The sequence below is a fragment of the Pseudoliparis swirei genome, chromosome 16 (assembly GCF_029220125.1).
Source record: "Pseudoliparis swirei isolate HS2019 ecotype Mariana Trench chromosome 16, NWPU_hadal_v1, whole genome shotgun sequence".
Classification (NCBI taxonomy): Eukaryota; Metazoa; Chordata; class Actinopteri; order Perciformes; family Liparidae; genus Pseudoliparis; species Pseudoliparis swirei.
In genome coordinates this window covers 10353663-10378326 of record NC_079403.1, presented here as the reverse complement: position 1 = coordinate 10378326, position 24664 = coordinate 10353663, and the positions used below count along the sequence as shown (strand labels likewise).

At 44.5% G+C, this 24664-nt stretch overlaps 3 protein-coding genes across 7 annotated transcripts in view; 2 read left to right on the top strand and 1 right to left on the bottom strand.

Annotated features, from left to right (window-relative positions):
• Positions 1–7396, top strand: part of atp8a2 (ATPase phospholipid transporting 8A2) — a 48435-nt gene extending 41039 nt beyond the window's left edge. For 3 of the 4 annotated variants that reach the window (XM_056434813.1, XM_056434814.1, XM_056434815.1), the window contains exons 32-36: positions 882–989; positions 2744–2832; positions 3028–3132; positions 5605–5696; positions 6221–7396. In XM_056434813.1, the coding sequence (XP_056290788.1) occupies positions 882–989; positions 2744–2832; positions 3028–3132; positions 5605–5696; positions 6221–6315 (489 nt within the window). In that variant the 3' untranslated portion in view covers positions 6316–7396. The remainder of the gene's footprint in view (positions 1–881; positions 990–2743; positions 2833–3027; positions 3133–5604; positions 5697–6220) is intronic. The other variant, XM_056434812.1, reaches the window with a different exon arrangement.
• Positions 7397–8401: 1005 nt separating this feature from the next.
• Positions 8402–15401, bottom strand: LOC130206719 (protein shisa-2). Its single transcript, XM_056434818.1, has 2 exons — positions 14574–15401; positions 8402–10371 (listed from the first exon to the last, which is right to left on the bottom strand). Exons 1-2 carry the CDS (start codon positions 14875–14877, stop codon positions 9809–9811), a joined length of 867 nt encoding a protein of 288 aa, XP_056290793.1. The 5' UTR covers positions 14878–15401; the 3' UTR covers positions 8402–9808.
• Positions 15402–17131: 1730 nt separating this feature from the next.
• Positions 17132–23904, top strand: spice1 (spindle and centriole associated protein 1). Of its 2 annotated transcripts, none has more exons than XM_056434817.1 (18): positions 17132–17262; positions 17480–17575; positions 17846–17893; positions 18034–18174; positions 18355–18457; positions 18737–18855; positions 19060–19148; positions 19328–19464; positions 19589–19714; positions 19838–20112; positions 20894–21025; positions 21107–21242; positions 21335–21451; positions 21556–21989; positions 22249–22435; positions 22522–22600; positions 22770–22833; positions 22908–23904. In XM_056434817.1, exons 2-18 carry the CDS (start codon positions 17480–17482, stop codon positions 22953–22955), a joined length of 2331 nt encoding a protein of 776 aa, XP_056290792.1. In that variant the 5' UTR covers positions 17132–17262; the 3' UTR covers positions 22956–23904. The 2 variants fall into 2 exon arrangements, with proteins under 2 accessions (XP_056290792.1, XP_056290791.1); XM_056434816.1 differs by having other exon boundaries at positions 21332–21451.
• Positions 23905–24664: the final 760 nt, after the last annotated feature.

Sequence of the window (24664 nt, the reverse complement as noted above, 5' to 3'; positions counted from 1 at the left end):
TTTTTAAAGGGTATATAGCTCCAGTATGTGGCATTAGTCCTCATGTTTCCAAAACATTGGTACTCACACGCTAACAGCTCTAGCCAGCTAACCTAGAGCATTGAATCCAAGGAAACTTTCTAGCGGGGATATCCCGACCCTGGATTACTCAAAGTTAGCTCTTGTAATTACTGAGTAATTATCTGTTTCCCAGACCATGAACAGACAGTCTGAGTTAAAAGCAGCTGTCTCACACTAGTAATGTCAGGATGTTTTAAAATCCTGCTGTTTAGTATCAAAACATAGCAGACACTTGATGCATGCGAGACGTCTTACAATCGTTTTACAATAATTTTGGATGATTGCAGTGTATACAGGGAAAACCTCAACGCCTGTACATGAAGTTTGCCGCAATAAAATCCAGTAAAACAATGAACAAAATGAAAAATGTTTAAACCAAGACGTATCAAAAAAAGAATAAACAAAGAATCTGAGTATTGGTTAACTTAGGAACAAAGTCAGCAGACACGTAGACGAGGAGAGCAGCAGCTCGGGCCATGACGAGATTGGTCTCCTCTGGGCTGTTGGATAGAGAGAGAGAGAGAGAGAAACTGACAGGATGAACGGGAGAGCGCTGAAACTTTTGTCCGTTCAGCTGTCCACACAACAGCCTGGCAGTAATGAAGCGGGGTCCCCCTGGAATTCACACAGTGTCTTCTTTCAGCGGATCACATAGTGCGGGGCCAAGATATGGGAAGGAGTTAGGGAAAGGTTGTGTATATTCGGAAGAGCCGTATGTAAACTATTTGACCTTACGCTGTCTTTCTTCTCCGTCGCCTCATCTCCATCCCCCCTTTTATTTGCCATCCTTATTGTTCTCTCTCTCTCTCTCTCTCTTGTAGTTTTCCCACCTGGCGGTATGGGGGAGCATAGCGCTCTGGATGGTCTTCTTCGCTGTCTACTCTGCAATCTGGCCCACCATCCCCATCGCCCCCGACATGCTGGGCCAGGCAAGTCCCTCTCCATAAACACGTGTCACACATTTCAGTAACAGGGGGTTAAAATAACCCCTCCCACTATGTCTCTTTTCTGCAACCTCCATCACCTGCCCCTCCCTTGTTCTTGGTTGCCGATACATGGCGCCTATGAGACTCACCTCTTGGGTGTTCCAGATCGGCACTGTTGGAGCCCAAGGGGAGATTTATGCCTCGCCAGCCCCTCTCACCAGGCTTCCTGCACCTGCTGCGTGTCACCCGAGCCCCCGTTATATACTGCCCTCTGTGGAGGTGTTGACTCAAGAGGGTGGGCTGCTCCTGCTGGTGATGAGGATCCAGGGGGCCGAGGAGAGTGTACATGGGGATCCCTTGATTGAGAGAGTCATTTTAGAGATTGGGGATCAGGCGGGTTGAGGTGAGGTACCCCACTGAGTGGGTAGAGAGTCTTGAGAGGGGAAGGGAATAGGGCCGTCTAAACTCCCCGCTGCTCATTAATTCAATTTGTGTCAAAAATCAGGAATGCGGTCAAATATCTCTGCAGCTGCTCAGTCTAACTGGGGAATGGTCAGAGACACTCAGCCACCACCCTCCATCGTCCCCCCTAACTGCCCTATTACCTCTCTTATTCCCCCTGCTCCTGCTATCTATATTTCCATCTGTCCATGGGGGACAGGGGATGGAAAAGAGCTGTATATTTCTGCTCAGAGTAACTGCACGCTTTCTCATGTGGGAACTAATGCCGATGTGTGTCCAGCTATGTGTGATTTGTGTTGCCTGTAAAGTGGTGGTTGAGACCAGCAGTCTGTGTCTATGGATATCAAAAAAAATCTGAGATTCCATGAAGCATTCCTCTATCCTCAGAGTGTATACGCACCATGTGATATAATGTGTGTCTGGTGCTGTAAACATTAATTGTGCGTAGGTGTTTGTCACACACAGAAAGACGTCGACTCTGTTTGAGTCCAGTTGGATCATCTGTGACTTGGATGTGATTCCAGCTGCTGCGGAAGATATTTCCTCATGGTTGTCCGATTTGATTTTCCTGGTTTCTTTTTCCTCTGGGAACCAAATTGTTTCTATATTTCTGGATCAAAACACAGGAAACACACGATATGGGCATTAAAGTAGTAAATTTCAGAACGTTATGGCGCATGAAATGTTTGTGGCTGTTGACTTAACGCTAACGCCTCGAGACACAGATTTGGGCTTGTGAAACTGCACAGAGCTCTTGCAGATAACTAAAGGGGGAGATGTTGGGTAATAAAGGAACAATTTTGGGATTTGCCATAACAGGCGAGGACAAGCAAAAGAAGATAATCACTAATAATGAATGAAGTTGTGAAAGAGTGAGATTGGAGGGAGCCACAGGAGAAAGAGATGCGTCGGAGTGAGGCATCGAGACAGACAGACAGAACGAGACAGTGGTTGGACGCATGATTGATCCCTGGAGATGAAGGTCAAAGGTCTATACGGCTGTTTGCAGCTGGACTGCAGAAACAATTAGCGCGACTCTGTGGTCACTCCTCATCCTTTTGAGCATCAACGCATTGTACTTCAGCTGTGTGAATCTTGAGTTGAATCCAGTTTGGTGAAGATACTGTTTGGCTCCCACTGGGCATATTCAACTAACTTTGCTTTGAATATCTCTAACATCTCTCTTGCCTTTCCCACATGTGTTTCTCAGTGCTCGTTGCAGAGAGAAATGACTTGAGGCTCATTTGAATTAATATACAAGCAAAATAAATGACGGCTGTGTGTTGACTCTGCAGGCTGGCAAGGTGATGCAGTGCTGGTACTTCTGGCTGGGCCTGGTCCTGGTGCCCACCGCGTGTTTAGTCAAAGACTTCGCTTGGACCACGTAAGTAGAACACATTGAATATAAATACACGGGAAATCCATACAGAGGCTATTTAACTTAACCGAGGTGTTTACATAACCCGTATTGAGTCTATGTCAACACTTAAGCACACTTAAATATTATGAATCACATGTGTCTGCAAAGTTAAACACTCAAACTTTCCTTCTGTCTGATGAGCTTATTTCTGCTTTGCAGCACACGTCGCACTGTGAGGAAGTCTCTCCTCGAGGAGGTGCAGGAGTTGGAGGCTCGGGCGGTAGACCCAGGGGCAGCTGTACTTAGGGATGCCAGCGGCCGCAGGTACACACAGTATGCTGAGAAGCATCGTGGGTTCTCACCGACATTTATATCCAGCTTGACTTGTCTCATCAATCAGCCCATTCTGTTGTTTTTTGTTACTTTTCTTTAATTTATTTTATGATTTTAAGAATAATCCATTATTATTTTATATTAGCACTATATGTACATGAGCAGATTCAGGATACACCTGTAATATACTCAGATGCTACTTTATTGGGTACAGTTGTAAAATGTAATGCAGTTTAAAACAATATATCGCAGTCCAGTACAACAGCACTACAAACTACGACCTCAATAATAAACGGTTATCTCGGGTTGCATTAGAGTGTATAGGGGTACATAATGAAGTGGCTACGTGTATGTTTCTGTTTGTGTACAAACCAATGGCCTTTCTTACTCCCCGGGGGCACCGCCCACAGGGCCAAAGCCCAGGCCGAGGTCCCGTAGAGCCAGACTGTCACAAGCTCACAGAGGTAGTTTCTTGGTTTGCACTGTCAAACTGTGTGGACTGTGACCTCCGTGACCTGTGTGCCCCACTGCAGGCTGCTTTGGAGTGACCTTCCCTTGTTTTCCATGAACTGAGTTCACACCTCTATCTTTAAATCACTCGTTTCCATTTTGTCCTCTGACTCATTTTTAAATTTAATTTCTCTTCCTATGTCCATTTTTTCCATTCCTCCATCTGTGGATTGTTTCATATGTGGATCAATATGAATTGCTGTACTGACCTGGTGTGTTTTCTAAATGTATCTGTAGTTCTCTCTGTGTGATTTAGTTGTGTGGTGTCACTAGAGTTGTGTTAGAAGTAATTTCATTATTTAGTTTTTGAGGACATTTGTCTGAGTTATAGTTACATTATGAACATAGGATTTTAGAGCTATGACTGTTTGCATAATGAGTACTTTTACCGTTGATACTTTGAATTGATTTAGCTAAAATACCTTAACTTTAAGTTAAGTAACTCAGGTCAGGTGTGAGTGAGTCACCAAGCTGCTCTCTCAGAGCGGTTTGTTCCGGTCTACAGTATTTTTTTAACTGCTCCTCAAAACCCCCGTCCTGGACTGACCCTGCTTTAAACCCAGGAAAGCAGGACTGGGCCCTCTGGCCCTCTCCATTTAGAATAAGTAAAGTAAAAGTAGCGGTGCACAGAGAGGCCATGGAGCAAAGTGGAAGAGAGCACATCTGTGTTTGTACTTCCTGGGGAGGTCCTGGGCTCGGCATGGGAAACGTAGTCCAGGAGCGTCTGGAGGGAAGAGTTCAAACGAAGCGCGTCCGAGGGCCTTTTTGAATCAGACGTGAACCAGAAAGAAACATTTCAGAAAGACGACGCGGTGCAATGATCCTTTCATTTATTTGTCCAGCCGCCATTGTCTTTTATCATTCACTCAGCACTGGCATCTATCTAACAGATCACTTCTTGGGCCAAAAACTTATTGCGCAAACTTCAGAGACCCCTCCTTTTTTTCTTTTTTTTTCTGGACAAATACTCCAGTGAAGGTTCCCAACAGTCACATACAGTATTGAGAGTTTCCTAACTGCCTGATCCAAATCTTAACCTTGGGAAGGCTGGCTCTTGTCCACGACGACTCCACTGATCACAAGGGAAACCCTGCTTGTGTGAATTAACGCTCCATTGGCAGATACAAGTAGAAAATGTATTCTTTCAAAACAAAATTGACAAAAAGTGACTTATTGACGTGGCAATCGGTGATACTGGTGCGCTTGTTTTTACATCCAACGCCTCTGCCCAATGACGTTAAGGGCTGTAACGATGTTGATAAGAGTGGAGAGAAGTATCCACTAAATAAGTGTTTGCACATGCATTTCTATGCATGCCGCGCATTTGTGTGCAATATCTGGAAAGGGCTTAGTTATTTTTGGTCACAGGAGGAGAGGAGCCGTGACGGCGTGTGGTCTCCGAACAGAGGAGCCAGTCTTCTTCTCGGAAAGGGGGAGAAGGAGAGGAGAGAGGAGTGGAGTGTGGGGGGTGGGGGGGGTTGAGGAATGGTTGACTGTGGATGTCCTGTTACCTTGCAGCCAGTGTATGACTTTCTGTCGGTTAAAGCTGCATGTCAGCAACAGTCGGTATCCAATCCAGCACCGACTGTCTGGTTTTAAATCCACTCAGTTTGTTTATTCCTCTGTGTGTTTCTATATTCATCTATGAAGGAGACATGCACTTTTGTTTTTTTAAGGACAGTTGAAGGTTAAAAAAAATACTTCCTGCTGCCTTAACTGTGGCTAGTTAGGACATTATATTTCGACGTGTCTCAAAAAGCAGCTAAACCTACCACGGCTCATCACTGAAAGGAAAGTGGTGAAACATGTACATTAATACAAATAAAAAAACATTCCCAGTAGCTAGTAATTAGTGTGTGGAGTAGTGGAGAGTTTATTTGATTACTATCATTTATACTATTTGTATCTATCGGGTTATGTGGAGTAATGAGTCGTCCTTTCTCTTCTCTGCAGTCTAAACGAACGGGCCCATCTGCTGACAAGAGTCTTTAAGAAAACGTCTTCAAGCGTCGGACGCTCCAACTCGGTGCAGCAGACTGTGTCACGTGAGTCTTCTTCGCAACATTTCCGAACTCTTCACATCCTGTAATGTTATCAGAGTCCTGCTTTAATGCTTTTATGCTTTAATGCTTTAATGCCGGTCTTACAAGAGAGAATTGTGATTCAGTCCTCCTCCTGGCCCTCTCATTTCATGGAGTAGTCTCAACACATATAGTTTAATTAGTTTGTTTGCTTATGTATTTATTAAGGGTGTCATTTCAAAATCAGGCAAAGAAAAATGCAGTTTCATATTTCTAACTTGTTTTTGTCCAGAAACAACAACATTATCCTAAGTCGAACAATATTTGTCCAGCAACACATACGCTGAGTTAAGCAATCCAATATAACAGTTCTGTAATGAATACCACGTTGGTAAAACCTTTACAACATTGTTTTGTCTGCACACAAATGCATTAAGTACTGAAGGAAAGTGCTGCTGTACTGCAGTGCGATGCATCGTTCAGGTGTTTCCGTTTTTACAGCCACACTCAATGATTTATAAATGTTCCCCTCCTCTTGTCTCTCTCAGATGGCTACGCCTTCTCTCAAGAGGAGCACGGCGTCGTGTCTCAGGCCGAGGTCGTGCGCTCCTACGACACCACGCGCGAACGCCCCAGCCTCTAGCGCTCCCCCTGACCAAGGCTGTGGCTCACCGTAGCAACGGTTATCAAGGTGACAGCGGAGAGAGACTTATGTGACGCCCTCACACCGGGTGATCGAACCCCCCCCCCCACCTCACCCCCACCCCCGCTGTGGCCTTAATTGAACTATGACCTGACCTCTTGCCACAGGAGGGTGTCACGGTCAGGCGTGGAGGCCGAAGAGGAGGGACCAGGCCGAAAATATTCTTCAAACTCGTATAAGCTGCACAGACATTAACAATCATATCCGCGCACAGACATGACAAGTCAAGCTCAGAGACTGCTGCTCATATCTGTATACCCCACAGACTGGGTTTGCTTCATGCCACTGTGTGTTTATCTGTGTGTGTGTGTGTGTGTGTGTGTGTGTGTGTGCATTCCAGTGCGTCTGTATCTGCCTGTGCATGTACTTCTGCACGCATTGGCGCTCCTGTATTCGTGTGCATGTGTGTCGGCCCGCGTGTGTTTGCTCCCACGCTTCTCTCTCGTGAAGGAGTCTTAGCTCGTCCGTCATCACATGCCGACGCGGGACGGGAAGACGACGTCAAAATAAACACGCGCAATGTACACGCACTGCTGAATTCCTTCAGAAAAGGGAAGGAGCGAAGGAAGCAAAGACCGAGGACCGCCGGAGCCCCGAACCCCAGCTAACCTGTCCCATCGCAACATCAAGCCTCACTGCCAAACACCAGAGAGACGCCACTGAGGCAGAACGCTGATGCCAAACTGGACCCCCCCCCCCACCCCTCCCCCACACGCCCTCTTGCTTATCTCCCCTTGCGCCTTCATCTCTTCCTTCCGATCGCTCCGTCTTCTCGCCGCTCTGCGGCCTCCACGTCTCTCCTCTAGCACGTCTCCTCGTCTCGGCCGGTTTTTAAAGATCCACTTTGTTTCCAGTTGTTTCCGACCGCTCCTGTGATTCCTGTCAAGAGCTTCGGCAGCTGACGCCGAAGCAGCGAGCCTGGCATTAGAGCTTCCTCCATCCGTTTTCTTGGATTTCCATTCCTTACAGGACTGTTTCGTTCTTTTTTTAATATTAAAGTTAACGAATGTGTTTATATATATTTCTTCTTCTCATTAATGCCTGTTTTTGTACTTATATGTAAAGACATGTCTTGGAGGGAATATTTTACTTGAAGTAGTGCTAATAAGCGAACAGAAGGGATCTGATTGAGACACCTCGCCTGGATCATGTGTTTTTCTGGCTCTGGGGTTTGTCTGAATGTAGAGTCCATTGTGTGAGCACAGGGTCAGGAATGCAAGACTGAAAGGGGGAGAGGGGGGGGGTTGTCCATCCGAGTCCTAATCATTAAATCTAATCAATCCATGGCCTGACTAAATGTCTCCGTCTCTTGACTAAACTGTAAGTGCTTTTTTCAAACTGGCTACAGGCGGATGCTTAAAAGAGATCAACGGGCATGATTTGTACTTATGATTTTGATACGTGACCAGAAACAAACCCGTCCCACGCTCCCTCTTAAAGAGAGTCGGTGTAGACAGACAATTAGAGGATGACTACCCCCTGGCCCTGGACACTGCAGGCCCAACTGGAGGTCCCTTTCCCGCCCACCTTCCTGGATGTGGCCCAGCCCAAACCGACTACAGCTGCTCCAGGATGGAGAATCCATCGAGCGGAGCCAGAGCCAGAGAGTAATTTCTCCTTTTCACCCCCCCCCCTCCTGTTACTTCCCCAACAGCTCGCTCTGCTTTGCACATTACTGTAGTTTCTGGAGGGACCTGCCAAAACGACGTCGTCATAGTTTTAAACTGACCATTGTTGCGGTTTATTGTTCCCTGTGAGTCGGGTGATGTGACACTTGTTTGGCCAGTCCACGGCGGGTGGTAAAGCTCTCTGTGTGTGTGTAATTAGGGTTTCTAATAGCTTAACTATCAGTGTGTTTGTGTTTCAAGGGAATTAACAATGGGAGACGAACCCATTCAACCAACAGATTTGTTTTCCAAGTGTGTGTATGTAAATCTCACTCATCCAGAGGGCCAATGGCAACAAAGCATTTCTTGTTTATGACCGTAGGTGATGCAACACCAAAACACACAACACTACACCATCATTTCTGTGTAAAAGTTGTTTATTTTTTAGAAATCATGTGAAAAAATGTCACTTCTGTATCAAATTGGACCAATTTCATACATCATTTTACAGATTATTTTGTCACACGCAAGCTGCTTATTGTATCTTCCAGACATTGGGGCTCGGCCTGCAGACGAGGTACACACAAACAGGCCAGTTTCAGTATTTTGGAACGTCCCAGGCTGCACGCTCAGTGGAGCAGCACATTCCTCAAGTCGCATGTTGCAGAGACACCAGTGACCCGGCTGCGCAGCAGTACACTGGGAAAAAAGCATTGTTCATTTTTTCCCGATGAACAAGCAAACTGCCATTACTGGTGAATTAATGAGTGAAAGCTGCCCTGGAGCTGCCCGTGTTAAAAACACGCACATGCACCTCTCACCGGGGAGAGGTGAAGGGGGCCGTTTCCGCTGTATAATTAACTCGGTAATCTTCAGACAACTGCGTCTCACACACTTCTCAGGTACATTAACTGCCAGCCTGGCATGAATATTTAAAATGTTTGGGGCTCTGTGTGTTTCCGCTCAGGGCAGTTGGGGATTGTTTTTCTTCTTTTTTTCTTTTTGTGTGGCAGGAGGGGGGTTGTATGGTAGGGTGGAGCGTCACAGTCCATGTCCTGTGTTCACTTCATTACAGTTTAAATGGTCTAGAGGGAGATTGCGACTGCCTTTCACATTACACCACCTGCATTTCCCATCACACAGTTCACTCACAGCTCCTCACAACCACATCCCTCCACACTAACTCACACAAATACTGTACAAACATCTTTTCACATGCTTTCTTCCTTCACACTTTTGACACAAATAAACATAAACTGTACTGTATAAACCACTCACAACCATTCACAAGTGCAGATGTGCACATGGCATAAACCGCATGTGGTCTTTTTTTGTTTTTTTTGCTTGAATATCTACTTTTCATACAGTTCACTGCTATAAATCATCCATCCATCACTCACGCCAGCGCATATATGCCAAAAAATCTTTTTCTCACTCTCACATACACTTACATGCAAACACAAACACCTTCAGTCTTTATTTGAGCTGCAGGGAGCTGTGCAGGATCAGCCATCTTGGGCTGTATAACACTCCTATATGCAGTTTTGGCTCTGCATCAAGACCAAAAATTGTTTATGCATCCATCATAAGTTGAGCTTAGCTCATTCCAACTCGCCAAGAGATCAAATGACACACTTAACAGACACACAGCACACACAATAGCAAGGCAGGGCCTGCAGCCAGCAACAGGTTTATGAGTCCTTCATGTGAGTCTGACTCCCTGCCTTTCTTTTTCCACTTGGCAGCGTCCACTAAAGGTCTCGGGCGCAGCCCTCACGGGTTAAACATCACAAAAGTAGCAGAGTGGTCTGCAGGTTGGCTCCTCATCATACAGTCACTGCAGGGTATTTCTGGTCACCAATGATACTGGACCCACCGTTGGGAGGGGGGCAGGGGGACTGGAGGGGTCTGTATCCTCCCTGAGTGGGGTCCAGGTAGGTTTGGGCAGGGTGGGCGTAGCTGATATACTGCGGGTGAAGAAACTGTCCCTGGTGAGGCATGATTTGCGTGGCCTGCTGGCAGTTGAGTACGGAGAAGTTAGTGGGCATGTTGACGAAGACGCTGGCATCGGGGGGCAGGCAGCAGGAGGCCTGGGCCCGCATGAGAACCGGGGGACCAGGGCGGGGGGCAGTGGGCGGGGCAGAGGAGCTGGAAGAGGTGGCTGTACTGGACTGGCGGGACGATGAACCCCTGGAGGTCCCCACGCTGGACATCATCGGGATGGTTTCCAGGAGGCGGCCACCGCCCGGACCGCCTCCCATCGCACCTCCTGATGACAGTTCCTGTTTGGGGCGGAGGCAGCGGCAGCAGCACACGGCGACCACTGAGCCCACCAGGATGAACGCTACGAACACCGAGCCCACGATCAGGAACGGCACGTAGATGGGCACTTCGGAGAGAGAAGAAAAAATACACGTTCACATAAAAAAAAAAACAGCTATCTGCTTTTTTGGGAAAACATTGACTTTTAAGTTGAACATTAAACTTCAAAGCAGTACTGCCTCACACACACACACACACATGCATGCACACACATTGCTTCCCTTCACAATAAAGGCTCCTATACACTTGAATGGATATTGGGTAAGACAGTGACTTGGGTAGAAGAATGAGAAGTACACTGGTCGGAGTCCACAGGGAGCCACAGGCCCTCATTAGCAGTTATTAACTTTGTTTTGATCTGTTTTAATCCTCAGCCCCCTGCTGTGTCCCCAGCCTCCTCGACTCATGTGTCTGTGTGTGTGTGTGTGTGTGTGTGTGTGTGTGTGTGTGTGTTTGCAGCGGTGGCATTCTTAAGCCCGGCTGCCAGCAGATATTTGTGACCCTTCTTTTTCTTCGGCTATTTATGACCAACCCTTTGAAAATAGGTTACTCAAGTTGAACTACAGTACTTGAAGGGTATTAAAGTTCCCTGATTTAATGCAGCTGAATCGGAGCTTATTCAGCCCTTTAGTTTAAATCAAAGGAGCCCATTTCTGCTCATGGACTTTTTCTTTCTTTTTGTTTAAAACAGCATATCAGACTCGCGAGAGAGTACTCGTGTAACTCTCACAACTCCACCAGTCATTCTGATGTATTGGGTCAAATAGTAAAAGCATTATTAAACGGGTAACATGACATTTATATATTCTGAGAACTCAGTTCCAGTTGGATATCTGTACATTTGCTAAGTGAGCAGGTGAAGCTCCAACGACCACTTTGAAACGCCATCACCAATAACTTAAGAAGAAATAACGGGGTAAATTTCACCTCTCGGCCGAACAGTGAAGGCACAGAGCGAAGGCTTTTTGGCAGAAACGTGACAGATGAGGTCACTTCTGAGGTGTTTCTTCTCTCTTGTTCATTCTCACTCGCACAAACACCTTACAAACACAATAATGACCATGTTACATTGTAAGTGATTAGTTGTGTTTTATTGTTCCCACAGGGTGTAGTTATTTCCTCCTCTGAATGTGCCCACGTGTTATGAGGTGTAACTGTATGCCAGAGAGAGAGAGGTGGCAACCTGGCTCCAGTTTCCTTTTGTCTCTTTGAAATATATCCATACGGCCTTGAGAAACTTTTCAAAATGCTCATCAAAGATAGCGGGGTATTAAGAGGATTACTGAATGAAGCCCGTTAAGACGGGGGACATTCATCAAGCGAGGCGGTAAGACCGGGTGACCGAAGACACAGGGCTGCAGCCAAAGAGGCCGAGACTCAGTGACGAGAAACCACGAGGACCTTCACCCGTCTCCCTGTAGCAAGAAGTGGTGTCGACTTCAGAGGCCAATGCACCTCGCAGCTACACACCTTCCAGTAAACAGGTTTTAACAGGAACTATGTTATGTCAACACATATATAAGTTACAAGCACCCAAATGTCCCAGGGACTGCCCACCTTTCCTGCACTTATGAGGCCTCCCTCTCAACATCTCTGCTTACACTCGGCTGATGAGGATTAGTAATTGCAGAATTGTTTGTCTTGTTTTACTTCAAGCCTTCTTTTAACTGCAGAACTCTTTGCCAGAACTGTAAATCCGGGATGGTGGGTGGAAAACACCACTTAGAGATCAGCAAACAGTGAAGAAGAACTCAGATGTGTGTGCAAGTAAAGATACCAATACAGCTAATCTAAAAAGTATAATGTACAAGAAGTAGCAACAATAAACAAACTTGTGTTGAAAAAAGGTCCTGAAAGTCACACAATACATCTGGGATGACGCTGTCCAATGTTCCTTTGAGCTAAAGGCTAACGTCGGCATCCTAAAATGCTCATAATTGCGATGCTAAGTGGCTGATGTTTAGTTATGATGTGAACCATGGTCACCATTTTTAATTAATGTGTTAGCTTGTTAGTCAGCACTCAGCACAGCTGAGGCTGATTGGAATGTCATAACTTTTTCAGATATTTAGTCCTTAAATTACAAAATCATGGCACTCAATGAAAAGTTAAGGTATTGCAATTCATACTGAGGGAGACATGAATATCTGTTTTGAACATAATGGAAATCAATCGAATATTTGTTGGGATTTCAATCTGGACCGATTGACCAACAACGTCTTATTTTGCTTTTAATCAATGTTTTTCATGAATTGTTGAAAACTTTCCCTCTATTGAACTGTAAGCGGTTATTTAAATGGAACAATAAAATCACCTCTCTTTGGGGAACTTTCTAGATGTCTCATAGACATCTGAAACGTGACAAAGTGTCACTGGAGTACTCACTGGACCCATGGTTTTATATTTAACAATGTATTGACCTATATAAGTAGATAAATGCAACAGCTTAATATGTAACTATATAACTACAGCTGTCCAATAAATGTAATGGGGTAAATAGTACAACATTTCCCTCAGTAGTCAAGGAAAAGTCTGCATAAAATGTGCTTCTAAATTGTAATCAAGTCGAGCCCTTGAGTAATTGTACTTAGTTGTTTCCACTGCTGAGCTTGCAAAAACTGCATCTGGAAAACTGTTCTCGCTTTGTAGAAAAGAATGATTGAACTGTCTGCTATATTTCTTTAAGGTCTTTATTTCTTTACCCCTTGCCGAGGTGTGATTTTCTCATTTTGTGCACATTGAACTCCGTCTTGCTCCCTGTCACTCCTCCACACCTGTTGCTGCAGTTAGCTGCAGCAGCCCCCACCTCCCTCCCCCCCTCTCTCTTAAGCCCTTGTTGTGGGCACAATCTTTGTGGCTGCGCTGGCTGGACTCTCCCTCGTCTCTCTCACGGGGTTTCTCCTGTTCCTAAATGCCATATGTTCCTTCATGTTGAGCACATTAATAAGTTCCTGCCTGTTATCCATTGACAACACAGTGTTTTTCTTTCCCGGATGATTAATAGGCTGCAAACATATGAAAAATGAATGAATTGCACAAAGTGAAAAGCTGCTTTTATTTCTTAAGTTATTTTGGCTGCAGGCCACTGGATGAAATGTATCCCTCTTCCTGCCGTGATAAGGCTTGATTGTTTTAACAAATGACAGATTATAGCTCGAGGTCCAAAAGAGGGCATAACATCCTCGTAAGCCTGTGTTGCCTTTCTCTCTGATGTCCAATATTTGCTCTCTTTTCCCAAATGCTAATATCTATGTGTTGATCTTTTATTAAAGATATGACACAGCTTCGAGAGGCTTTATGGTAAATTAATCTATGGGAATGTAAGCAATGGTGAATGGGGAGCCAGTGTGGATAAAGAAGATGTATTGTTACCTATCCACTATGTCAATTTGAAATGATGGCTTATAATGTGCCTTTAGTTTGGTAATGATGACTCTCTTAATTACAGTTGTTGTGTATATACTGTAAGTGTTTGAAGCAGCTCTGAGTGAGAATAACCTGAAAGACCACAGACACTGGGGGATTACAGGAGGAGAGGGACTCCACGAGCCTGGGAGGAAATGATACAGAACGTGATTAGTAGGCTACGCGCGCGCGTGTGTGTGTTTTATGAGCAGAACTGTCAGCGCCTTTGGTGAGCCTGCACTGTCCAAGATCCGGTCAAGTCCAAACTTGATCCCCGTGGGGACAGCGTGAGCCCGGTCCCTCGTGCACTGGCCAGAACAAACACCGCTATTTATAAGTGCAGCACGGCACAGTTTGCCATTTGTGAGTGCAGTTAACTGTTTTTTCTTTTTTTCTTTTGGAGGAGTCTGCTGCTGTCTCCTGCGCAGCTGTCGTTGCCAACCGGCACAGGCAGCTGATGAGCCTTTTACAGGGAGATGCTGTGGGACTGTTTGGTTTATGAGGGGAAACCGAACCGTGCAACAGATCTGAAATGTACCATATCACGTGTAATACATTCTGTGCACGCACTCCTTGGGCACGGGATCAAAACATATGCATTCATTCACGAGTCACAATTAAATCAACTGCAATAAACCTTAAAAACTAAGATTCCGCCGAGATGAACGACACTGACCACAGTGCGCTGAAGCAGATGTATGAGATGTATGTTCATCGCGTTTTAAAATGTGCCTTTGCCCTCTTACACATGTATTGTTGTTTTAAATGCTGTTCATGCGTTTTATTACGCATACTGGTGATACCTGATGGTGATGATTAACACATGTGTGCTGTAAGTTTCTGAAACGGTAAAAGTGAATATACCTGCTCCGGAGTCCTTGTTCTCCTTGCTCTCTGCGCCGGGCTCCTTAGCCTGCCGGTCGTTATCGCAGCTCCCTTGGTCCAGCCGTGCCTCCGTGCTGGAGCAGCAGTAGCGCAGCTCGCATTTCCCGCAGCAGATAATAGCGTCCTCCGCGTCGATCTTCTCCGGACACTGGAAGCCTTCTTTCCACGCGCCCTGGGAGTCGTGCCAGCCGTGGCAATACTCCCCACTGGCTTTCACGTCGATAATAACCAGGAGTAGAGTCACAATCGCGGTGACGGACATCGGGAAACCTCCTCTCCACATCCTCGGCCAGGTGGCCCGCTGGCGCACTGAAAGAGACAGAGGGGCTTTCACTCCACGCGCCCAACCTGGCGAGGAGAGGGAGACGCTGTGTCGGTGCGATACAGGGAGCCGAGGGGACCAAGTGAGGGAGCAATAACCCACTCAGAAGCTGTCATTTGTTAGAGGAATCCCGTGCGTAATTCCGAGCCAACGTCTCCTGTAGTTATCTCCACAGAGTGGGTGATTATCCAAGAGTTGTAGAAAAAGAAAAATCACAAAGAGGTTTGCTAATGAAAGTAAAATTCTCAAAGGAATTCTCCAGTTGTGAAGTAAACCTTCAGAGCTCTTGCTAAAATCTAGTATGGAAAGACTAAATTGTCTCTGGCACCACAGCGAAGTTGTTCATGTCTCCTGACTCTTCAAATGGGTTTCCACAGAGAAGCCAACGCTTGTAGCCTGATCCATGCTGCTGTCACTCCTGAGACCCCTCACAGCCTGCCCCGTGCGCAGCGATACGTTTTCAAACGCGTGTGGCTTGCTCTGCATTGTTGGCGTCAGAACTCAGCCAGCCAAGTCTGGGTCGGTGTAACCCGATTGTACAAAAGCGCGCAGAGTCTATCCAACTTTGCGTCACAGTGAGAGGGGGCGTGTAAGAAGACAGATGCAAATACGCAATGTCTTAATCGAGCAATAGTGTATCAAGATGCAACGAGTAAAAAACAACTTCCGATTGTAAATGTTCTAATAAAAGTCTAACTAGAAGGACAGTGAAACTTCATGAAGTACTTTTAAAGAAAGTGGCCTCATAAAGTGAGATTAGATTTGAAGAAGACTGAAAGAAACAATTGCAATTATTGATCATCGAACATGTTATACATTTATTGTATATTTTCTAAATTGTTTTGTCATCTTTGTTATCTACTTCAGATACATTTAATTGGCTACACTAGCTATCAATTATGAATTTGAATTGCTGTCAACCACTTTAATGTTTCACTGTCAATACAAACCCTCATTAAAATGTCAAACATGTATAACATTTGTACTAAAACGTGCTTTTATTTTGAAAAACAAGCAAATTTATTTCTGGTTGAATACTGTTGAGGGGCTTGACGCAGCCGCCAATTCCGCTTCAGATGTTCGCTTGAAGCAATTCCACCAAAGTGGTCCGTGTACGTTTTGTTCGTTTGATTTATAGTTTAGTCGGAGAAACGAAAATACAGATATATCATGTTTTTTCCGATTTTCGTTGGAATCCAAAAACGATAATACGAAAGAACCGAGAGACGCAAAGCAGGACAGGTGACCGGAAATACGAGCCTATCAAAATAAAGGCCACAGCAATAGAAGGATTGTAGGCAAGACATTTTTATTGACAGTCTATGTTTCAAACACATATCAGGGTAAAATTAGAAGAAAATGAATTAATGAATACAAATAAATATACCTGGGCCGATGGGAGCATGTTAGCAACAGTATTTGACTAGAGGCGGTTTAATGTATGAACACAGCAATAATTAATTGTAAATTAATAATTGCATTATTAATGCAATACAGTTCGTAATATAGTTTAATCAAAGTCATAATTTGTCCATCCTATTGTGCTGTTTCTTAAGGGACCGCAAAGCAGAGCCTGTATGAGACACAGAGTAAAAGTGTTCTCCTTTCTACCAATAGATGGCAGTATAAGCGTATTTAAACTATATATTTAGTTATATTTGCCTGTGTCTTTGATAATTATCTATTGGATGAGCTTAACATTCAAACATTTCTATGTATTTAACTGTAAGTAGAGGGATCATTGTTTAAAATGACCAATATAAAGAGCTGCAACTTTATAAAAAAACTATAACTGCTGAACAGTTACATGACAATTCCTCTGTTCAAATAAATAACATAAAGTAGTCTATAAATTGCTCATAAAACGTCTGACTGAAGGGCTAGGCTATTTTTACTCTGTGGTACTGCTGTTAACGATCTGAACACTTTTTCCACCACTCTGAACTACACAGCAGCTTTTAAAGCAGTTAGCTCCCAGTTAACAAGCGAGCTACAACATTAAATATAGCTTTAAACGATGTGCTTCAGTAATAATATGTGGACAATATCATCTTGACGGGGTCTATCATGATGTACAATGTATACTCTTATTTGTTGCAAAGGATTCCTCTTCCATCGCTGAACAAGTTGTGCTCGCCAAAACTTCATTTCCCATGATGCATCACGGGGACGCGTTGGCAACGGCACAGGAAGTGGCGCGCAACTGTTTAAAAAAACGGTCTCACAACAAACTCAAGACGAGATTTAGATGCTATTCTACTTTGTCAACCTCTGAGTTGTTGCTGCAAAGTTATAGACAACCTGAGCTTTTATTATATAAGTCAAAGTGGCTTCGTGACGTGTAACGTAAGTGCTATTTCAACATTTAGCTCGCTTTTCATGAAATCTCATTTTAGCTAGCGTTAAAGCAAGTGGAGCCAGTGAAAACGTTACTGGTGCACCAATAACATCTGTAGCTGTTATCTACTGTAAAGGCGACTTCAGCCACTCGCCACGTGTGCTGGTACATTACGCTGAAGTGTTACAAAATAAGTGTTTGTAATCTCATCTTGTCTGTGGACAGATGTCGTTTGCGAGAGTTGGGCGTCCACAGCAACACACGAAAGGAAAACGGCCTGTTCGACTCAAGAAAGCAGCAGCTCTAAAAAAAGATTGGGTGGTGAGTACTGACATCTGCTCCACCTGTTGACTAGAACATTCAGCACTCTCTACTCTACATGATGAAGCCAGTAACAGTGCCTTTTTTGGTAGATTGTTTTATGAAGTATCCTCATTCTGCACAGTTGGGAGGATATCCCACTTATGTTTGCTGTGATTATTTCCCCTCATGAAGTCATATTTTTGTATTCCTCATATTTAAGTATATTAAATATCATGTCTAGGAATTGAAAGCAATTCTGTAACGTCAGCCCTCTCCTGGTGGTTTCAGAGCACCGTCAATGACCTGTCTGTGTACAAGCTGTCACCTGCAGAGCTGGTAAGGTTTTGGACTGTGTGCATTGTTTCATCTCATAATATGTATGTGAACATCGTTTTAGTGAGCGGATATTACTGAAACGATAAAATCAGGTATCTCTAGCCCATATTTGCTGGTCTTATCAATCACTTCTGCTTCAGAGCCATCGGCATGAGATTCACAAGTCCCACAACAAGGCAGCGGCTCAGTGGGAGCTGAGAGAAAAAGTCCTTCAACGCCGCTTCAGACACACTGGGAGCCCTGCCCCTCTCGACCACGCCAGCCTCAACATCATCAGGGAGGTGTGCGAGACAAAGAGTTTCTGTTACTCTTTGTGGATTCTTTGCTTTCTCAATGTTTTTGTGTTTGTTATATAGAAGCAACATATTTAAAATGTTAATCTAGTAAAATTCCTTCCTGATGGTGAGTTTATCTCAGGGTTTTGCTGCTGGTGACGGTGGGAGTGTGTTTTACTGCTGCAGGTGTTCTCTGACCAGCTGCTGCTTCAGGATGTGCTGGCTCGCTCTGACCGAGCCATGGCTGTTGTCAAAGACTTGTTTGGAGATGCTCCTCGCAGGCAGGCTGGTATAATTCTTCTCATTGACTGCTATGTTGTAGCTGTAGATAGATATAGCACATCATTTATAAGCCAAGATTATGTGATCTTATCTTATATAAATGATGAGCTCAGTGGATGAAACATGCAGAGAATGTGTTCACCTCTTCCCTGCTCGTAGATATAAATGGACACAACAGATTAAAGATATTTGGTTTTACTAAACTCATTTGTCTTTATAATTCATTTTCTGAGATTTAAAGGATTTTTTGGGTTGTATACAACAGAGCTTTTATGTATTCCTGTAGGGCACCCCAGTGTGACGAAGGCTCCAAACTGTGACTCTGACTCAGGACTGCCTGTGCTCCGAAGACCAGATCCTCCAACTCAGCTGTCATTGCTCAGCCAATCGATGATGGACCCACAGGTGTGTGTGTTTGTGTGTGTGCCAAGAAATGTCCAAAATGTGTGGTTTGTTAATGTTTCCATCAGCTTTCATTCATATATGTCTCTTGTGTTCCCTAATCACAATGTACTATGAAAAAAGAACACATACTGTAGTCTATAGTATGTGTCCTTTATTCATGCAGATTTTGTTCTGTATTGATTTGTGTAAAATGTCTATTTTCAGGCTCTTAATGAATTTGAAGCTTCAGAGGAAGACCCCAGTGATGAAGATACCTGTCCTACTGGCTGTTCAGATCATCATGTCATCCACAGGTAATGCCTGGGAAATATCGTACGTGCAAACTAGTTCCATCCACCACAATCTGAGATAAAAAACTGACGTGCGTTCCTTGTTATGGGGGAAATATAAAACATGAAGTAGTTGCTTTTCACTGTTCATGTTTCTGATCAAGCCCTCACCATTACATTGACTGTGATACTTTCATTTGCAGGGCCAATGTAAAAAAAATGAAGGCACAGTCTCGGATCAAACAGCGACAGAAAGTCCGTTGTCCCAACTTCGAGCAGGCAGTCGGGGATAATGATCCCGTAACGCCCTGCACATCAGGCAGAGCATCAGCGCAAACAGGTAGGATGAAAAGGAGGACAACATTTAAGATGTGCATTTCATGCAGTCATCACGAGAAAAGATATGCTTCAAAATCAGGTGTGAAATGTTTTTCTGTATACAAATGCGTCTCGCCTGGTTTCAGCTCTCAATGCCACGATGACTGTTCAGCATCTTCGATCCAGACAGAGCCAGTCAGAGGAAGGCATGGAGGAACCGTCAGTCCTGGTTTCTCAGGTCCTGATCCCTGAGATGCCTCTCAACCAATCAGGTAATATCAGGAAGGTATTTGTTTCTCCATAATGTGTCACTCTATGACAATGTTCCATCCTATAAACTGCTTAATGCTGCAATAAACAGAAGGAATGAGTGATTCTCTGTTTGTGTTCATCAGGCAGAATCAGTAGTCGAACCAGCAGGAACAGGAAGTGTGTCTCTCAGAGATCAGCGTTGGATGGCTCTTCTGTGGCGTCCCTTAGTGGGGACCAGTCCAGTCTGGGCATGTTGCAGACCATGCTGGGTCAGGTGGAGGCCGACTTAGATACTCTGATTCCTGCCACTGTACCAGCTTCAGCACAGAGTCAGAAGAAGGACAACACTCAAGGCCTCACTGGATTCTCTGTCGCCTTGGTCTCCACTCTGGGACGCTTAGTGCATCTCCTCAAACAGGTGCTGTACTTGATCCAATGAAGTGTTCACTAAACACTAACATAGTCACTACTGGCTTTGTTCACCTCATATTTCTAAAGAGGCATTTTTAAAGGTTATGATATGAGTTTGTGTTGGTCTCATTGTGGGTCGAACGTTATTTTAATCATTATGTTAAAATGTCAGGATGACGTACTTTGAGATTAAAGCTGTAATTAAAGGACCTCTTTAATATAAATCACATGCAATACGCTTAACAGAACTGTTTATCACTTTTCATAAGCTTTTATATTTTTTTACGTTTCTTACTTTCCTAGCAGCCTTAATTTAAATAAGCGTCTTTGAGTACTATGAAAAGCGCTATAGAAATTTTATGTATTATTATTATTATTAATTTGATTTATTTTCCATTCATTTTATTTTGATCAAAGTTACTTTATCAATGCATTGTAATCCAATGCGTACAAATGAATCTGCTGCTACAGCATTATCATAGAAAAACAACTATTTGAGAACACTTAAAGCAGGCTGGGTCGACATTATGATGGATTGCTTAATTCAAACAAGTGTCAAGTGAATTAATGAAAACCAGTGGTTACCCTGAAGGTTTAAAAGGCATAACATTCAGAAATCCAAACAAAATGGTCAATAATAATATACAATCAATTATTTACACAGTAAGGACTAAAACCTGCAAAACACCGATATTGGCTTTTTAAATAACCCTAACCCTGTCCTCCTGTTTTTAGCTAAATATTTACTTGCTGGATCGTCCTTAATTTCATGACATCATTGTATTCAGCGGGAAGAGGAAGCTCAGGAAGAGGCTCGTGACAGGAGGATACTGGAGGAGGTGTTGCGAGAGCAGCGCCGGCTGATTGATGCGCTCACTGCTGAGACGATGACTCTGAGAGAAGAGGCCGCCGCCCTGCAGGTGAGACAGAGCGTCGCATAGCGTCTGTCTCACTTTACTTTATTGTCCAGATTGCAACTGTGTTCCCCTGTTCTCCTTCAGGATGGGCTGCAGCAGCGGACAGCAGAGGTGGAGCAGAAGTTGGACACAGTGGTGTTGTTGATGGGGGGACTTGGACTACTGGAGGCCCACATTGAGCCACCCCAGGACTCTGACGCCAAAGCCGCATGTTCATACAGTGGGTGTTCGTGTTCGTGTTCGTGTGTCTCTCTGTGCGTGGATCTTTGTGCAGTAAATTCTACATGATTGTTTTTTTCCTGTTGCCAGCAGTGTGTCAGTCAGCACAAGTTGCTGAGCGAGATCCTGAACAACGACAAGTCTCTGAGGTCTCTTCTGCGGTCTTGCTCTCCCCCCCTCAACAGAGAGACAACTGGCAACAAACTCCTGGTAGCAGCCTGTTTCTTTTTAGTAATCCGACTTCACGCTCTTGTGCCATCTTTCTCAATCAGCTGTAAGAAGCCTAAATGTGTTCTCATCCACCTCTTCTTCAGTAACTCACCCTGTACCGCTGCAGCAGGAACCTCCTCCTGGAGATATCCTGCGTTCCCGTGACAACGTCCACTCCCACAGCTCAGCCTCGAGCCTCACCAGCCTTCCTCTCACCAGCCTCCCCTCTTCTTCCTCAATATCACTGACCTGTGACCCTCTCAGGTCACAGCTCTCTCCAGAGGCCATGCTGGCAGAGATCGCTCAGCTGAACAGACAGAACGACCTGATCAGGGCCCAGCTGAGCCAGGCTAAGCGCCTTGGGTCAGAGGTCGGAGACTCATCTGACAGTAGCAAAGAGCAGAGGAGGTTGAGCTCCAGCAGCACAGGGAGAGTCACACCCATGAGTGTTGGGGAGAGGAGGATATCAGCATCCAGCAGCACAGGGAGAAGGAGTCTGCCGGTCCAGGCTGCTGAAGGAGAGCAGTTAACGAATCAGGTGTGATTAAGTCTCAAGGTGTTGTCCTCAAATGTCCTTAACATGTAAAGCTTTCTTTCAACATCATTTTTTCCCCCTAAATCTAAGAAGTGAAACGTGTGTTCCACCAAATCCAAACCTTTTCACTCCTCGATAGATCCGTAATCCTTTGTGTCTGTTAGCCTTTGCATATCGGGTAGTTTGAAACTCAAGAAACACACAAGAATCCCTCCTGTGTTCAGGGGTGATCATGATTTGTTTCTCCTGTCTTCTTGCTCAGGCAACATCACCCAACACCCTCCACATGAGCAGCGTGGAGCAGCGCCTCCTGGAGCTGAACAGGCAGAGTGCAGCGGCGAGGGGACGCCTGCTGGAGCTTATTGAGCAACAGAAACAAAATGTTATCGCCAAAGTTTCTCCCTCTAATTCCCCCATCCCTCCCTCGGCCTTCAGCCCACATTCTCCAGGTACCATGGCTCGACATGTAATGACACGTCTCTGTAATCGCCTGACACTTAAAAAAAAATATATACTTGTACCCTATCTTTCTCAGCTGCAGGAGGAAGTCCTGAGGTGTCGCTGCTGCTGCCTGAACAGAAGCTCCCGTCACAGACTGGTGGTGGTGAGAGACGGTCAGTTGCTCTTTTAGATGATGGGGATGTTTCCCAATGACAGATGCAAATTCTTTTTTTCACATGCTTTGTGGTTGTTGCTCGTTAACTGGATTATTTTCCGTTTAACGGGCTCGGTTTCTTATAAAATCATTTTTTTAAACATTGTTCTTATATTTCTGTGCTGCAGATCTGCTGGTTCTGTAGTGTCTTCTCACAGTCTTGGCGGAGAAAAGAGGGATGGCAAAACACAGGTACACACACACACACACACACACACACACACTGTTACCATTAGTGTCTCTTATGTCTTCTTTTTCCCCAACAGATGGAGAAACAAGAGGGGTGGTTTGCCTTGTCCGCTCATGTGAGATGACAAGAGGAGTAATTATTCAACCCAAGTTGCTAGTATTCTATTCTATACATACATTTTATTTAAATGACTGAATTAAACGTGTTTTAAAATTAACTTTGTGTGTTGTTTGTCCCCACTGTTTCGTAGCGCACATTGTTACTTCACAGGAATCGAGAAATCTGTGTGTCATAGATGCTTGTTTATTTGTTTACTTTGTAATCCTTCACCAATACAAGTGTTAGTTTATGAGATTGAAGTCAATCAAATTCCTCTGTTTCTTGTTTGTGGGCAGTTGCCTCTCCAAAAGCTGCTCCTAAAACATCAGATCCTGCATGACGGTCCAAGCTAAGCGTCGTGAGTCGTTCTTCGTGGTTTGGTTTACTTATGGTCTGCTTTCATGTCTTTGAGGCGTGTTTTGATATCATAGTATGTTTGTGACGAACTTGTATTTTTCAAAGGGAGAAGGGAATTGCAATTCCAATAAGTCACAAAGAAATAGGATCAAGAGTGAGAGAGGAGGAAAAAGAGTTGCTTCAAACCACTTGGTCTAAATATGGCCTCTAGCTATTTATGTTACATACACACAAACAATTATTTTTCTTTTCTCCGAATCAAATCCAAAGTCTATGTTTACCTCGACTTCTGTGATCCTTACAATCATCTCTTATTTTCTTAGATTTGTTTGTTCTTGTAAATTTATACAGACAGTTTATTTCAACTGTGATTTCTTTTGGGCAAAAATATGAAACAATTGGCTCATTCAGTGTTTTTCTCTTCCCCCCCTCCATTCTCAATCCAAGACGAAAACTCGTGTCTTGCTTTTTCACATGATTACTTTCTAAGTATTACTTTCAGAGATCTAAGGAGGAGGAACTGGTGATGTCAACAGGGCCCTCGCACCGACCACGCCAGGTCCACTTCACGTGTCGTCAATCTAAAGATCTTTGGGATTAAAAATTATCAAAAGCTTTACCTTTGAATGGATTCTGTATTGACTGACGCATTCATCTTTTCATTCATGCTCTCTAAACCCTGGGTTGTGTTAGCAGGAGGAGCCGGTAGCTTGCAGCGCAGAGTCAGCAGATGGCAATCTGGAGTCGTTCAGTACAGAGATGCATCTCTGATGCCTTTCAGGCTGCAGCAGACAACCAGCCACGATCAAGAAAGTACTTTGAATACTTAAACCAATGTCAGGTGGCATCCAACTCTATCTTAGCTTTCTCTTCTGCAATTCAGTTGAGAAATCCAGAATTTTAAAAGGAGGAAGCAGAGAGCAACAAACAACATCTCCGGCAATTGTTTTCTAGTATTGTATAACTGAGCTTAGTTGGATTGTATGTAATAAATAAAATGCCTTGAGTGAATAACAGCTGGAATTGAACCAGTGACGTTGTGGTTACATGTGATGCCTTTCACCACGAGTCGGCCCTGTAACAGGACTGCTGTGACTTTGCCCACTCATTGACCGCTGCTCTTCTGGGCTCCTCCTTGTGGTCTGAATCTAAAAGCCATAAATAAGTGGCAGTAAGCGGACTCGTTTCCTCTAAAGGTAATGTTTGCTGAGGGTTTTGGGGGGTGATGCTGGAGTAGGAAGGAGAGCACTTGAGTTTTCTTCAGTTGCTGTGAGAGCAACAACAATGACCAGCAGGGAAATCAAAAGGAGTAAATATTGCAGATAATAACAGGATGAAGGCATAAAGGGGCCAGGGACAGCGGCATTAAACGTGGGG

Coding starts and splice junctions, on each gene's coding strand:
- LOC130206719 (XM_056434818.1), bottom strand. CDS start 14,877: ATGTGGAGAGGAGGTTTCCCGATGTCCGTCACCGCGATTGTGACTCTA. Junction 10,372..14,573: donor GAACAAGGACTCCGGAGCAG/GTATATTCACTT, acceptor CTCTCTCCGAAG/TGCCCATCTACGTGCCGTTC.
- spice1 (XM_056434816.1), top strand. CDS start 17,480: ATGTCGTTTGCGAGAGTTGGGCGTCCACAGCAACACACGAAAGGAAAA. Junction 17,894..18,033: donor AGCTGTCACCTGCAGAGCTG/GTAAGGTTTTGG, acceptor CTTCTGCTTCAG/AGCCATCGGCATGAGATTCA. Junction 21,243..21,331: donor CAAAGCCGCATGTTCATACA/GTGGGTGTTCGT, acceptor TCCTGTTGCCAG/CAGTGTGTCAGTCAGCACAA.